General features: G+C 41.7%; 1 protein-coding gene across 7 annotated transcripts in view; it reads right to left on the reverse strand.

Annotated features, from left to right (window-relative positions):
- Positions 1-323: 323 nt before the first annotated feature.
- LOC137433592 (uncharacterized) overlaps positions 324-12,744 on the reverse strand; it is a 377,223-nt gene continuing 364,802 nt past the window's right edge. For 6 of the 7 annotated variants that reach the window (XM_078782386.1, XM_078782378.1, XM_078782406.1 and 3 more), the window contains 11 exons: positions 12,330-12,506; positions 8,989-9,078; positions 8,244-8,423; positions 8,038-8,127; positions 7,014-7,549; positions 6,588-6,720; positions 2,476-2,646; positions 1,785-1,910; positions 1,571-1,677; positions 1,362-1,460; positions 324-1,059 (listed from right to left, as the gene is read on the reverse strand). In XM_078782386.1, coding sequence (XP_078638512.1) covers positions 1,054-1,059; positions 1,362-1,460; positions 1,571-1,677; positions 1,785-1,910; positions 2,476-2,646; positions 6,588-6,720; positions 7,014-7,549; positions 8,038-8,127; positions 8,244-8,423; positions 8,989-9,078; positions 12,330-12,506 — 1,715 coding nt within the window. In that variant the 3' untranslated portion in view covers positions 324-1,053. The remainder of the gene's footprint in view (positions 1,060-1,361; positions 1,461-1,570; positions 1,678-1,784; positions 1,911-2,475; positions 2,647-6,587; positions 6,721-7,013; positions 7,550-8,037; positions 8,128-8,243; positions 8,424-8,988; positions 9,079-12,329; positions 12,507-12,744) is intronic. The other variant, XM_078782393.1, reaches the window with a different exon arrangement.

Below are 12,744 nucleotides of genomic sequence, written 5' to 3' on the forward strand. Positions count from 1 at the left end.
ATTCCGTCAATTTTCATTTGATTGAAATTAGAGCAAGGTTTGCAAATTGGGTCACTGAAGCCTATTGCTTTTGAGGTCAAAAGGTCAAGGTCACCTAAAATAGTCAATATTTTTGTATATGTTCTTTTAGCTGTATTTCATCTGTTTAGCATATGGAAGAAGAAGAAGTCTGATTACAAAACAGACGCGGACGGGCTTTACATTTTCAGATGCTTTGTAGTTATTAATGTAAAGGATTGTAATGGAATTTGTATCATTGAAAAAGAGATCTCAACCCAATCATTATTATGATAAAGGAGAAATGCAAACCAATTTGCAAAAACTTTGCATCACAGAAAGTAAAAAACTTTATTTTTACATGCATGAGAGTCAAAAGTACGATTGATTCATTTAGGAAAGTTTAATGATAGAACTGAAAAGTGAAATAATTTCCTTCTTCTTCTTTTTTATTTTTAAATATCCACATAATCGCAACATTTTAATGCAAGTTGCTAGCTCAAACTTACTTTTTGAGGAGAAATGTAAAAATATATAAATAACAACTTCGGGGTATGATTATGCATTAATACATTGCTTTCCATACAAAACACTTATTTTATCAAACAATTTTAGAGAGTACAAGTCCCACAAGCACGTGCCCATTCACTCAATCTTAGCTCAATCCTTAACATTTCAAAGCAAAACATCGTCAAAACAAGACAAAATTTGGATAGAGAGCACAGTTTAAAGATCACGGGTTTTGCAACTTTACAAAACACAACTGTCATAAACAAAACGAGCTAACGGCCTTGTTGGATATTCCATCAATGGCAATAATATGCTGTTGCTATCAATATTTAATGCCACCTGAAATACTCGTATTCGATGCTTGGTGGTTAAGCTAAATGCAAATATAAAACAAAAACCCATTATAGAACAGTGGTCCACTTTTGATTTGCTTCTGGTCGTCTCAGTGTGTCAATGCATTGTGCCATTTCTTGGTGAGTCTTCAGAAAAATCAGTGCAGAAACACAAGGCCATACCACAGATCTGCTCTTTCCCATCACATTCTCTTCATTCCTGAAGAACAAAGTTGAAATGTTGTTCATTAAAAATTACGTTATTTCAGCCAAGAAGTGGCGAATGGCAATATATGGAGGCAGGATATTCACTGATGCTATCCTTCGAGCAATTTGTCTGCTCTTTCAGTCGAAGCGGTGTGGTTTTATCTACCTGTTTAGTAAAATATATTTTCAATGAATGTCAGACAGTCATTTGTCATTTGTCATTGAGAATATCTTATGGTTTACCCTCTAAATATTCAGCTAATTATTTAGAACCTCATCTTGTCACAGTACACACTGTTCCGTATCGAAGCTCACCATGTGAAGACGTACGGTCTGAGGCTGGGATTTTTCACGGTGCCGAGTGTCTGGAACAACATCCTCAACAACTGCTCGGCAGTCTTCACACCGCCAGCCCTGCAAGCACAAGGCATAGGTCAGACACCATACACCAATTTACACCAAGTAGTAAACATCATAGCCCAAAACACATGTAGCATGCCACAGGTCATTCATTTTCCTAATACCTGTTGTCCTCCAAGGCAGGTGCATGAACACAGGTCACCACGGTACATTTTCTGCCATTTCTCACCAGCTTCGTACATGTGTCCTTCGTCATAGCAGCTTGCATGGTCTGTAGAAGGTTGAAACATCAATCAGTGGTTGTCTGTTAGACGTGTTATATTAAGATGGTTCATAAATTGTGCTCGTAAGTAAGCATCGTGGTGGTGCCATACGTACGTGCTTCACATTTGTATTCACCGATGCTCCGGCCTAGGCAGGTACAGCTTTGCATCTGGCCATTTTCAGCTGGCCGGTCCCATGTATCACCTTCATTGTAGTTTCGCCCATTGTCATGGCACCAACCTGGAACAATGAAGCATAAAGTTGAGTTCCAGGCATTTGGAAATGCTCTTCGCATATATTATATGTAATAGAAAGAGAATGACTTTTAATATGTTTGTGAGAGGAAGTTGGGTCATGCATCCTGGGTAAAGCAACCACCAAAGACAGTATGGAAGAGTCAAAAGTGAAAGTAACGATGCATGTTCAATTTTGCAAGACCAGTCATGCAATGCACTGCTTTGCATGATAAGGTCTTGCAAGGAGGAGATGAAGGAGGAGGAGGAGGAGGAGAAGGAAATGGAGTGCGGGTTAGGTGTCTTTTTTGCTTGCACTTCCTGACAACTTGTGACGAAGTGCAATGGCGCATAGATGCAAAAAACGACACACAGCAGATGATTGCAGAAAGTGCAATATTATTTGTACTGTCGATTGATAGGGCCTTCCTTTGATGCTGAGTGGAAGGAAGAGAAAATGCTGTACAATTTGCGCTGTCGATTGATAGGATCTTCCTTTGGTGCTGAGTGGCATGAAGACCAAAGTTAGTAAACAGAAATAGGCCACTTTAAGGGCTCTTTTCAGAACTCACGTGAAGAATCACAGCGATAGTGCCCATGGCCATAACCAAGACACCTGCAATAAAGCAATATGCCCTGATGGGAAATCCGCTCCCAATCCTGTCCCACAGCATAGTAAGTGCGTGTAATTGTGTCAAGACAGAAGTCATCTTCCACCTCTGTCAGCAGAGCTTGGCTGCCTGCTGTGAGTGAGGGAAAAAGGTAACAAAAAAAGTTAACCTGATTCCATTACACCATTATCAAGGTTTATTTTCTTCATCTTCCTATAATTCACCAAATGTCCGTCTGTCTGTCTGTCCGTCCGTTCCCAGGTACCGCAAAAACGGCTGAAACGATCGCAACGAAATTTTTGGTAGGTAATCCTGGGGCCCCTGGGAGTAAAATAGGCTATATTGTTTTTCCAATTTTCCAGTTTTTCCAAACACGATGCAATAATATGTACCGATATGAACAGTGACGTGGCTTTTATTGAAATTCTACAAATACTGTTTAGATTTTGATGACTTATGAACCTGCCGCGAATGCGGAAGTGGACAGATGACGGCAATGCGCAGGTTTGATAATATACAAATACAACCGTCATTCAATCGTAATGTTAAATCGTGAAGCGTTAATCGTGTTAATCGTTTTGTTAAAGTATCAATTGATGATTGGAATTGAGTGAATACAATTACGATTTTGAATTCGTAATTGTGTTCACCCAACCATATGGAACTTTACATCAGGATTTAAATATTTGTTTATGTCACGAATGTTGTTAAAAGTTTATTTTTTATATTAATGCTATTTAATTTGTGATTGGAGTTATGCTGTTTGGAATGAAAAAAGAGATATCGAGTTCAAGTGAATGACGGAATGCCGTGATGGTTTCTATTTTCTAAACGTGAAATTCGCGGATCGCCATATGCAGATTCGCCATTGATTGGGTATGGAACAAATGTACCCGTTTGTTTGCGAACGGGTACGTTTTTCATGGAAGTCCTTCATGAACTTGCTGTCCATGTCTGACGTGTGACTGAAGGTGCTACAGGAATGTGGTATTTATTGGTTTCATGCTTTAGCATTCGCCGTTTCTGCAATGTCTGTTTGCTTCTGGCTTCCAACCCATGCATAGCATGGGTACCTCACTAGTTGTTTAAATGTCAGATTACCAAATTTTGCATGAAGCACCTGATAATATTGTTATGAAAATGACTTGGGGATTAATGAGGGATTAATTATGCATCAGTTATACCTTAATTAGTGTTTGTAAGCCCCAATTAACATCGAGCAGAACTGGATGCCTAGTTAGCTTCCATGTCATCATCACGCTGTTCGTGCCCTCTCCCCATCTTCCATTCTCAAATCACCCCCATTGTCCTTTCATCACATCTCAACATGGCATGACTGTGTGCGAGTTAAAGACTCTCACATGGGTTTTGCAAGTGGCATGTCAGTGTATGCAATTTTGTCCCTGCTAGAGTGCATGTGTGAGACCCACTTAGCAGGAGGGAGGTGGGGGAGGGGAGAAGGAAGAGTCATAAAATATATAAAAGACAGCGACACTTGCACACCAAGCCAGCCAGCCTGCGGAACCACACGCACAGCCATGTATTACTGGACAAATAACCCGGGACAGTGGAAAGTCACGCTCGTGCAGCCTGGGAAAGCTGAACGCAGCACAGATCAGACACACTCTGATCGAGCACAACTGGGATGCCATGGATGGCCAGTGGCGGAGAGCCTCGCCAGAGTCATCAGACCCAAGGACGGGATGGAAACTGGCCCTGCACTTTGGCATCTCCAGAGCAGCCTGCACCACACCTCTGGTGCTTCACAGAAAAGATCCATGCACTCTGATCGAGCACAACCGGGATGCCCGGCACAAGATAGCCATGGACAGTCAGTGGCGGAGAGCCTCGCCAGAGTCATGAGACACAAGGACGGGACGGAAACTGGTCCTGCACTTTGGCGTCTCCAGAGTAGCCTGAACCACACCTCCAGTGCTTCACAGAAAAGATCCATGCACTCTGATCGAGCACAACCGGGATGCCCGGCACAAGATAGCCATGGACAGCCAGTGGCGGAGAGCCTCGCCAGAGTCATGAGACCCAAGGACGGGACGGAAACTGGTCCTGCACTTTGGCGTCTCCAGAGCAGCCTGCACCGCACCTCCGGTGCTTCACAGAAAAGATCCACGCACACGCTAGACTTTTGTCCATTCTCTTATGCGTCTTTCATTGAGTCTGCCTATGATACTCCGAACTGAGTCTGCCTATGATAATATTATCATTACCGATCGCACCGAATTGTTACAGTCCTGTTAAGCATGCCCTACAGTTATCTCTGCATTTTTGAATTGCCATTTTCACTTCCTGTGCCCCCTTCACCATTATTGTTTACATCTGTTGTTTTTAAGATTGTTCGCTGTGTCTTTTGAGCCATGGCCTCATCATCCAGCATAATCAAATCCATGGCTAAACCTTACATCGTGCTGAAACAGCCACGTAGTGAAATTGATTAAAACTTAAGACACCATCAGCAGATTCACTGTGCGTGCACAGAATGCCTCCGCTCAGCATCTTAGGTGTTCACGTCCAGCGGTCTCATATCACCCGTTAGGAAGGCCGAGTTCGTTACATACAATATGTCAGATCCAGCAAAGCTATTTACAAATAGGAAGGAGTTTTTACATGAAATATGCTTGGCTATTTGATGCTTTATTAAATAGGCGTTTAGACACAAGGCCTGTACATTGGATATTTAGAGGATTTGTGAGAATTTATTTGTATTCCCTATAGTGGAGAGGATTTTCTATAGTTCGCTTGGGAAAGTGATCTTTAAAAAGTTTTTTTTTTTTTTTTGGTATACAAGATCGAGGCTCGTGTAAGAGCTAACATCAATCACAAAAAAAACAAACGGACACACAAAACATACAACTAGAACGCCACTCAGTAGAGCGCATACTCCCGCCGTGGGTCAAGCTGGAATAGTACGATTTCACAAAAGTTTGAGGGAGTAGTTCAGTGACAACACAAGACAAGACAACACAAGGCAGACACTGCACAGATATATATTTAGAATATATAGAAGATAATGTTAAAAAACAACAACAAGGCAATTTCACTTACATTTTCGGATTCGTTGTTCAATTCTATATAAGTGAATGTATTTTGAGGCATGTGTGACTTCAAATAAAATCGTAAGCCAGGCAAAACGTTCGTTTCATTCCTTAGGGATACAACATGTAAAACTGGCCCAAACGTGAAAACAAAACTCGCTCATTTTAAGTCGTTCAATCTAATGCGACCACTCATTCTTCTGGGAAGAATCCCGTGCACATGCTGGTCACACTTATAACTCACATAAGTCTTTATAAGTTCATCAAATACTGACACCGCGATTGACATTCGCTGAGGTAAATGTTGATATCTCTTCTGAGGTAAAAACAAACAAACAAACAAAAAACAGTTTTAAAGCATTATACATATCAAACGATACATTTTATGAAACGGGGGAACCTAATACACACTTTGGTGGTTTTAAAATGACAGAATATGTCTTTATTAGAAAAAAAAAAGAACCTTGATGACGACGCTGCAAACAAAATACACCGCTCTAACGCATAACCACGAGGTTAAACTACATTTACAACAAATATAAAAACTATTTTCATATCACAATGTTAAATATAGAATTTATAGAAGATAATGTTAAAAAACAAATGAGCCCTATCTTCCAATGTTAAACAATCCTTCAAAAAATTCCTGGATCCGGAATAATATCCTGAGCTTCACCAAAAACTAATCAATTCTTCCTTATCCCAAGGGCAATCATCCCACCAACTTTCATCCAAATCCATTCAGAACTTTTCCAGATATCTTGTTCACAAACACACGAACACACACACACACAGACACGGTCATGACAGTCATCCCTGGCGGGAGTAATAAAGGGAGCGGGAGACAAGATGGGGAGAGAGAGGGAAGCACACAAGTACAACAGCAGAGAACAGGGACAACGGGAGATCTGTGGGAGGGAGAGGGCTTGGGGGGAGGAGGCATGGGAAGGCAGGGATGTGACAGAGTGAGATACACACCGGTGTGGTCTAGTCGATAGCCATGGTAGAAAGGGTCATGCATACCTGGAGTCTTCAGGACTTCCTCATGGATTCGATACCTGGCACCGCCTTTGACAGCCTCCACCACCACATTGTACTGTGAACCTTTGACAAGTCCAGTTAGTGTGGCACTAGTTGTTTTAGCAGGGAAGCGCAGCTGGGGACGAATGAGGAAATACAATGAAATTATTCTGATAAACTTTGTATTCATAAATATTATAATTTAAATTAAATTTATTAAATAAAGTTGAAAGCAGTGATATAGTTAAAAAACCAAAATTAAATAAATTAAGTATTTGCGTGTTTCACATACATTGCACCTACAGATAGCCTGAAAACAAAATGTAAATAAATGCTAGTCTTGACAAAAACATTTGCTTTTCCAACAATCAATTCATCGTTTGAAAAAAAAAAGAAGGAAAGACCAAAATAACTGGACAAAACACGCACCTCCAAAGAGCTGCCGATGCCACTGATTGGGAAACATGACACAATGTATTCTGTGGCATCAAGAAGTGTAGACCAGCTGATAGTCGGCGGCTTTAGAGTCGCTTCTGCACCTGGAGCCCACACCACTTGCTGTGGTGTGCCCCGAAAGGCACCGGTGTGGACAGCTTGATGAGGGTTAAGAGCGGCGTCTCTTGCTGGAGTGTTGATGTTGCCATAGCGTGGGGCGGCCATCTCTCGTCTTTGGAAATGCGGATTATGTTTGATTTGATAGAGCTCGGGAGATGGTGGAGCAAGCGATGGCAACACATGAAACTGTTGAAGTTGCCCAATGTGTGGTACTTTAGCAGAAAAGCGGTCGGGCTGCCTGCGTGGCTGGTACCTTCGATCAGAGCCACTTGCAACATTCAAACCTCCACGCGTACCTTCTCCATCATGATCATGTGTCGGGAAGTGTATTGGAACGTCAAGACGTGGAAAGCTGGAGTGTGACGGCCCAGAGGGGTATTCACCCAGAGAATGGAGATTAAAAGGAGACACTGTAAGGTTGGGTTGTGGTGTGGAGGGAATGCAAGAGGGGCAGATAAAGAAGGGAGGGAAAAGCAGGTGGAACATTGATCACATACATCATCAGCACGTGAATGTGATCAATGACAAGCAGCACATTTGAAGGTAAGGATGTAGGGATTAGGTCCACAATGATGCATTTCTCGGAGGAACAATGCATTTACGAGTGGGATCGGAAGGGAAAAAAATATCCAGTGAACAGATTCACGAGAATAAGACAGTCTGATCTATAATCGCTGAGCAGCAATGTTCATTGGGAAACCAGCTCGTTTCCAAATAAAATCCCAAAAAGCGAGCAACTGAAGTGAGCGACTGAAGCATGAGCAAGAGGCAGCAATGGCCATATAGGGCCAGGGAGTGTTTTTAAAACAGTAACAGCATGAAAGGGCAAGTTCAGGATGTTTTCCAAAAGGTTGCTGTTGAAAAACAAAATAAATAAATGTATTAACAACTTATTTACCTGTGCTGTATACACCAACAAGTGGCAGACTCTTCATGTTGTTCTTGACGGCATAAATGCTTATGGTGTATTTGGTGTTTTGTGCCAAGTCTGGGGCACAACAACAAAAGCGACTGTGAAATAACAGTTTTTCCAGTGGAACATACCTGTCCTTCATCCTATGTCACTTTAGTCGACATGATTTAAGATGCTGCATTGATACTTACTACGAAGAGTTATCTGATTCTCAAATGGTCCAGGGGAAGGAGACAGACGCTGGCGATGCCTACGCGGTGACGAGTAAAAGACACGGTAGCCAGTGATGTGTGCCAGTGGAGGTTTCCAACTCAAGGTGATGGTCTTTGTTGTGGCTGATTCTAACTGTAGATCCGTTGGAGCATCAATGGCTGTGAAAGAAATGGAGCATGTAGTTAGAGTCAGCTGTGAACAAAGAGGTGAACCACCATCCGGCCATTCATGGTAAACTTCCTGATAGGTCCACAGTGGGTGTATTAAAGGGTCCACAGTCGTCACGGGACTACACTGAGTGTAAGTAGTCGTCACACAATCCTGTATGACCGCAAACAAGGAATTGACGCTATGTGGCCCATCATTGCCGTGGCGCACTCCTGGGTTAATTTTTGCTACAGCTTTAAATATAAATCTTCTTGATGGTTTAGTAAAGTTTAAATAAAATTGATCAGGTGACCCAACTTGTTCTAATATAATTCCAAGTTTAATGCTTATAGTTGTTAAATCCATAAACAATTTCCTTTCAAATTCATGAAAGAAAAACATTTCATTACTTTTTTTTTTTGGCTTTATTTGTTCTTTCCTGGTGTGAGTATCATCGGCGTATAGGCCACACAGTACTTACTTTTGCCCATTTTGGATTTCAAACTTATGCTGTCACTGCAACATTTGCGTCTAAATAAATTGAGACACACCGAGTTAGGTGTGTTCTAAACTCACCGGTCTTCGCCATCACCTCAACAGGATAGCTCTTGGCCAACCCCACTACGGAATACAACTTGATGATATAATCCATTCCGGGCTCCAAACCTGCAATGCAGTGAACATTGTCACTTCAACTTTACTGTTTTCCTTTGCTTCTTTAACCATGTCTTCTAAATCACTTTTCTTTGCAATGCATTAACTCTCAGAAATATACGAAACAACGTACATCGTTAGAGCTGATTTAACAGTTTTTTAAATAAGATATTAACAAGCATCATATCCAAAAACGTGGGGATATAAAATCAGACCATATATAATTTCAGGGTGAACTCCCCAATTCACCCTTTGTATTTTCAATCAAATGAAATTGCCAATTTAAATTAAGGAAGATAATTAAATTCTCAATTTTAAAGACCAATCTCTCTCCAGGGTGGACTGGTATACAAAATTGAGAATGTAATTATCTTCCTGGTATTGGATGCAGTAAAATCCTACAGAGATGTAGGTGTTTGTAGCTCTAGTTAGCTCATGCATAATAAGCAGCACCCATGCAACTGTTTATCCAGCAGGGCCTATATAAAAGAGTGTGTGTATACAAATTGCTGCTTGGTGGGAGTGGGGTCGTTGAGCATGACCACATGAATCTAGGACATGACATAGGCCCCTGTTGATATCCCCAACCGGCTTGACGGTATCTGTCTTTTTAGTACACAAGAAATACCCGCTCCATAAAGAAGTGACCAGGGGGGCGGTTGGGGTCATGTGTATGTGCATATCTACATAGTTGAATTACATTTGTATTCAAAGTCCATTTAAAGTTAATTATACATTTTCACACTTGCTTTCACAGCTATTTCTCATAACGTTAATATCTTACTATAATTCACCAAATGTCCGTCTGTTCCCAGGTACCGCAAAAACGGCTGCACCGATCGCAACGATTTCCTGGAACCCCTGCAGTAAAATCCCATGATAATTCACCAAAATAACATGACATGAAAATTAAAAACGGCTGATCAGTATTACATGAACATTTCATTGCGGAATTGAGGAAAATCCTGATGAATTACGAACCTTTCGCGAATGCGGAAGTGGACAGATTATGGCAATGAGCTGGTTTGATAATATCCCTTTATAGGTGCTTTTAGGACTTTAGGTGCTTTTTTGCAAACTCTAAGCGGGTTTTCATGTGACTTTCACTGAGGAGAGGCTTCCGTCTGGCCACTCTGCTATAAAGCCCAGATCGGTGGAGTGTTGCAGTGATGGTTGTCCTTCTGGAAGTTTCTCCCATCTCCACACAGGATCTCTGGAACTCAGCCAGAGTGACCATCGGGTTATTGGTCACCTCTCTTACCAAGGCCCTTCTCCCCCGATTGCTCAGTTTGGCCGGCCGGCCAGCTCGAGGAAGAGTCCTGGTTGTTCCAAACTTCTTCCATTTAAGGATTATGGAGGCCACTGTGCTCTTGGGAACCTTCAATTCAGCAGAAAATTTTTTGTAGGCTTCCCCAGATCTGTGCCTCGACACAATCCTGTCTCTGAGCTCTGCAGGCAGTTCCTTCGACCTCATGGCTTGGTTTTTGCTCTGATATGCATTGTCAGCTGTGAGACCTTAAATAGACAGGTGTGTGCCTTTCCAAATCATGTTCCATCAATTGAATTTACCACAGGTGGACTCCAATAAAGGTGTAGAAACATCTCAAAGATGATCAAGAGAAATGGGAGGCACCTGAGCTAAATTTCAAGTGTCATAGCAAAGGGTATGAATACTTATGTCAATGTGATATTTCAGCTTTTTCTTTTTAATAAATATGAAAAACTTTCTAAAATCCTGTTTTCTCTTTGTCATTATGGGGTATTGAGTGTAGATTGATGAGGGAAAAAATGAATTTAAACGATTTCAGCATAAGGCTGCAACATAACAAAATGTGAAAAAAGTGAAGGGGTCTGAATACTTTCTGAATGCACTGTATATGTCCATTTCTTCCAAATTTCCCTCAGGCGAGAATGAAACAATGTTAGCAGCCATTAGGAATGGGTTTATGCATGGAATAAGCATCACAATTGGGCCGCAAGGGTGTCGGGGGGGTGGGAGGGGCATATATTGCATATCACACTTGAAGCTATGGCTGGGGGACAAATCACATGAGGCCCCAGGATATATGTTATAAAGAATCGACATACAGTCTACATGTAGTCTGATGGCAAAAAAATCGACAGGCAATGTAGTACATCATTCATACGTAAAGACTCATCTAAGCACCTTTATTAGCTAAAGATTACTGCAGCCTGGCTAGCACCCTACATAGAGGCCTAGCAAGTCAAGACGGGTCAGGTCCGTTAGTTTCTGGAGGATGCGATAAGCATAGAATGCCTCAAGGATGTCGGGTTTGCTCCAAATTTTTTTCAGTTTTGTGTTAAACAGCAGGAGTGACTGTTAAAAAAGGTAATTAGACATTGGACAGAATTGGCTGAATAGTTTGTGGTTATAATGATTTTTACTTTCAGGAAATTTGACCCATGCTGAAATTCAGACCATAGTTGGTTCTAAAAATTGAAGAATGCCGCCATTCAGGCCGTAGTAAGTTCTAAAAAGGGAAGAACGCCGCCATCCAGGCCATAGTGGGTTCTAAAAAGGGAAGGATGCCACCATTCAGGCCATAGTGGGTTCCAAAAAGGGAAGAACGCCGCCATCCAGGCCATAGTGGGTTTTAAAAAGGGAAGAACGCCGCCATCCAGGCCATAGTGGGTTCTAAAAAGGGAAGAACGCCGCCATCCAGGCCATAGTGGGTTCTAAAAAGGGAAGAACACCGCCATCCAGGCCATAGTGGGTTCTAAAAAGGGAAGAACACCGCCATCCAGGCCATAGTGGGTTCTAAAAAGGGAAGAACACCGCCATCCAGGCCATAGTGGGTTCTAAAAGGGAAGAACGCCGCCATTCAGGCCATAGTGGGTTCTAAAAAGGGTAACATGTGTGAAGCTGGTTGATTGTTTTCAAATGTCCAACCTCATCATTATTAAGATAACAAACACATTGAAAGAGACAGTAACCCCCACCTCATTTATTTTTAAAGGCTTTTCTGTCCTTATTTCATGAATTCAGACCAAATGCCAACTAATTTCTTGTACCACCATAGGATCTTTAATGTACACACATTGATTTAGAAAGCACAGCTGATAAAATCACATTGACAAAGTCATGGAAAATGGAGACTTCAGCCATTAAACCACCAAGCCACCCAAAGTGCTGAAGGCTGTAAATTGTCCATTATGGGGGCGTCCGTCGCAACAACTTATAGGGTGTGAAGTGGAGCCATAGCTGGAATAGTGAGCACAGGCATAGCTGTAGTCAAACTTACCCTCAATGGTATGCAAGCGAGCATCTGGTCCGGTTGTTTTCTCTATCAAGCCTAACCCCACGGTAGGTTTGGCCGTGATGAGAAAGCTGATCGAGGGATTCTTTCGTGCATGCCAAGAAATCTTGATCGAGTTATCCGTGACATTCATTACTTTCAGCTTTCTTGGTGGTTGTATATCTGCAAAAAGGAATTCCAATTGTAAGTGTTCAAAGGTGATGATTGTGCCTATAGTTAGAGATACCTTATGAAAACATTGATATTAGGTTATCCAAAATTGTTTTGTAAGTTCTCAGGGACTTAAATAAATTGACTGGGTAACTTGCATTTTTGGGGGGTTGGTGATTGCAGTAGAGGGGGATTGGGGAGGGTTTAGAAAAGGCAAGTACAGCAAATAAATATAGACGTCTTGGAATTA

Source organism: Myxine glutinosa, chromosome 1, assembly GCF_964187855.1.
Source record: "Myxine glutinosa chromosome 1, kmMyxGlut1.1, whole genome shotgun sequence".
In the NCBI taxonomy this organism is placed as follows: Eukaryota; Metazoa; Chordata; class Myxini; order Myxiniformes; family Myxinidae; genus Myxine; species Myxine glutinosa.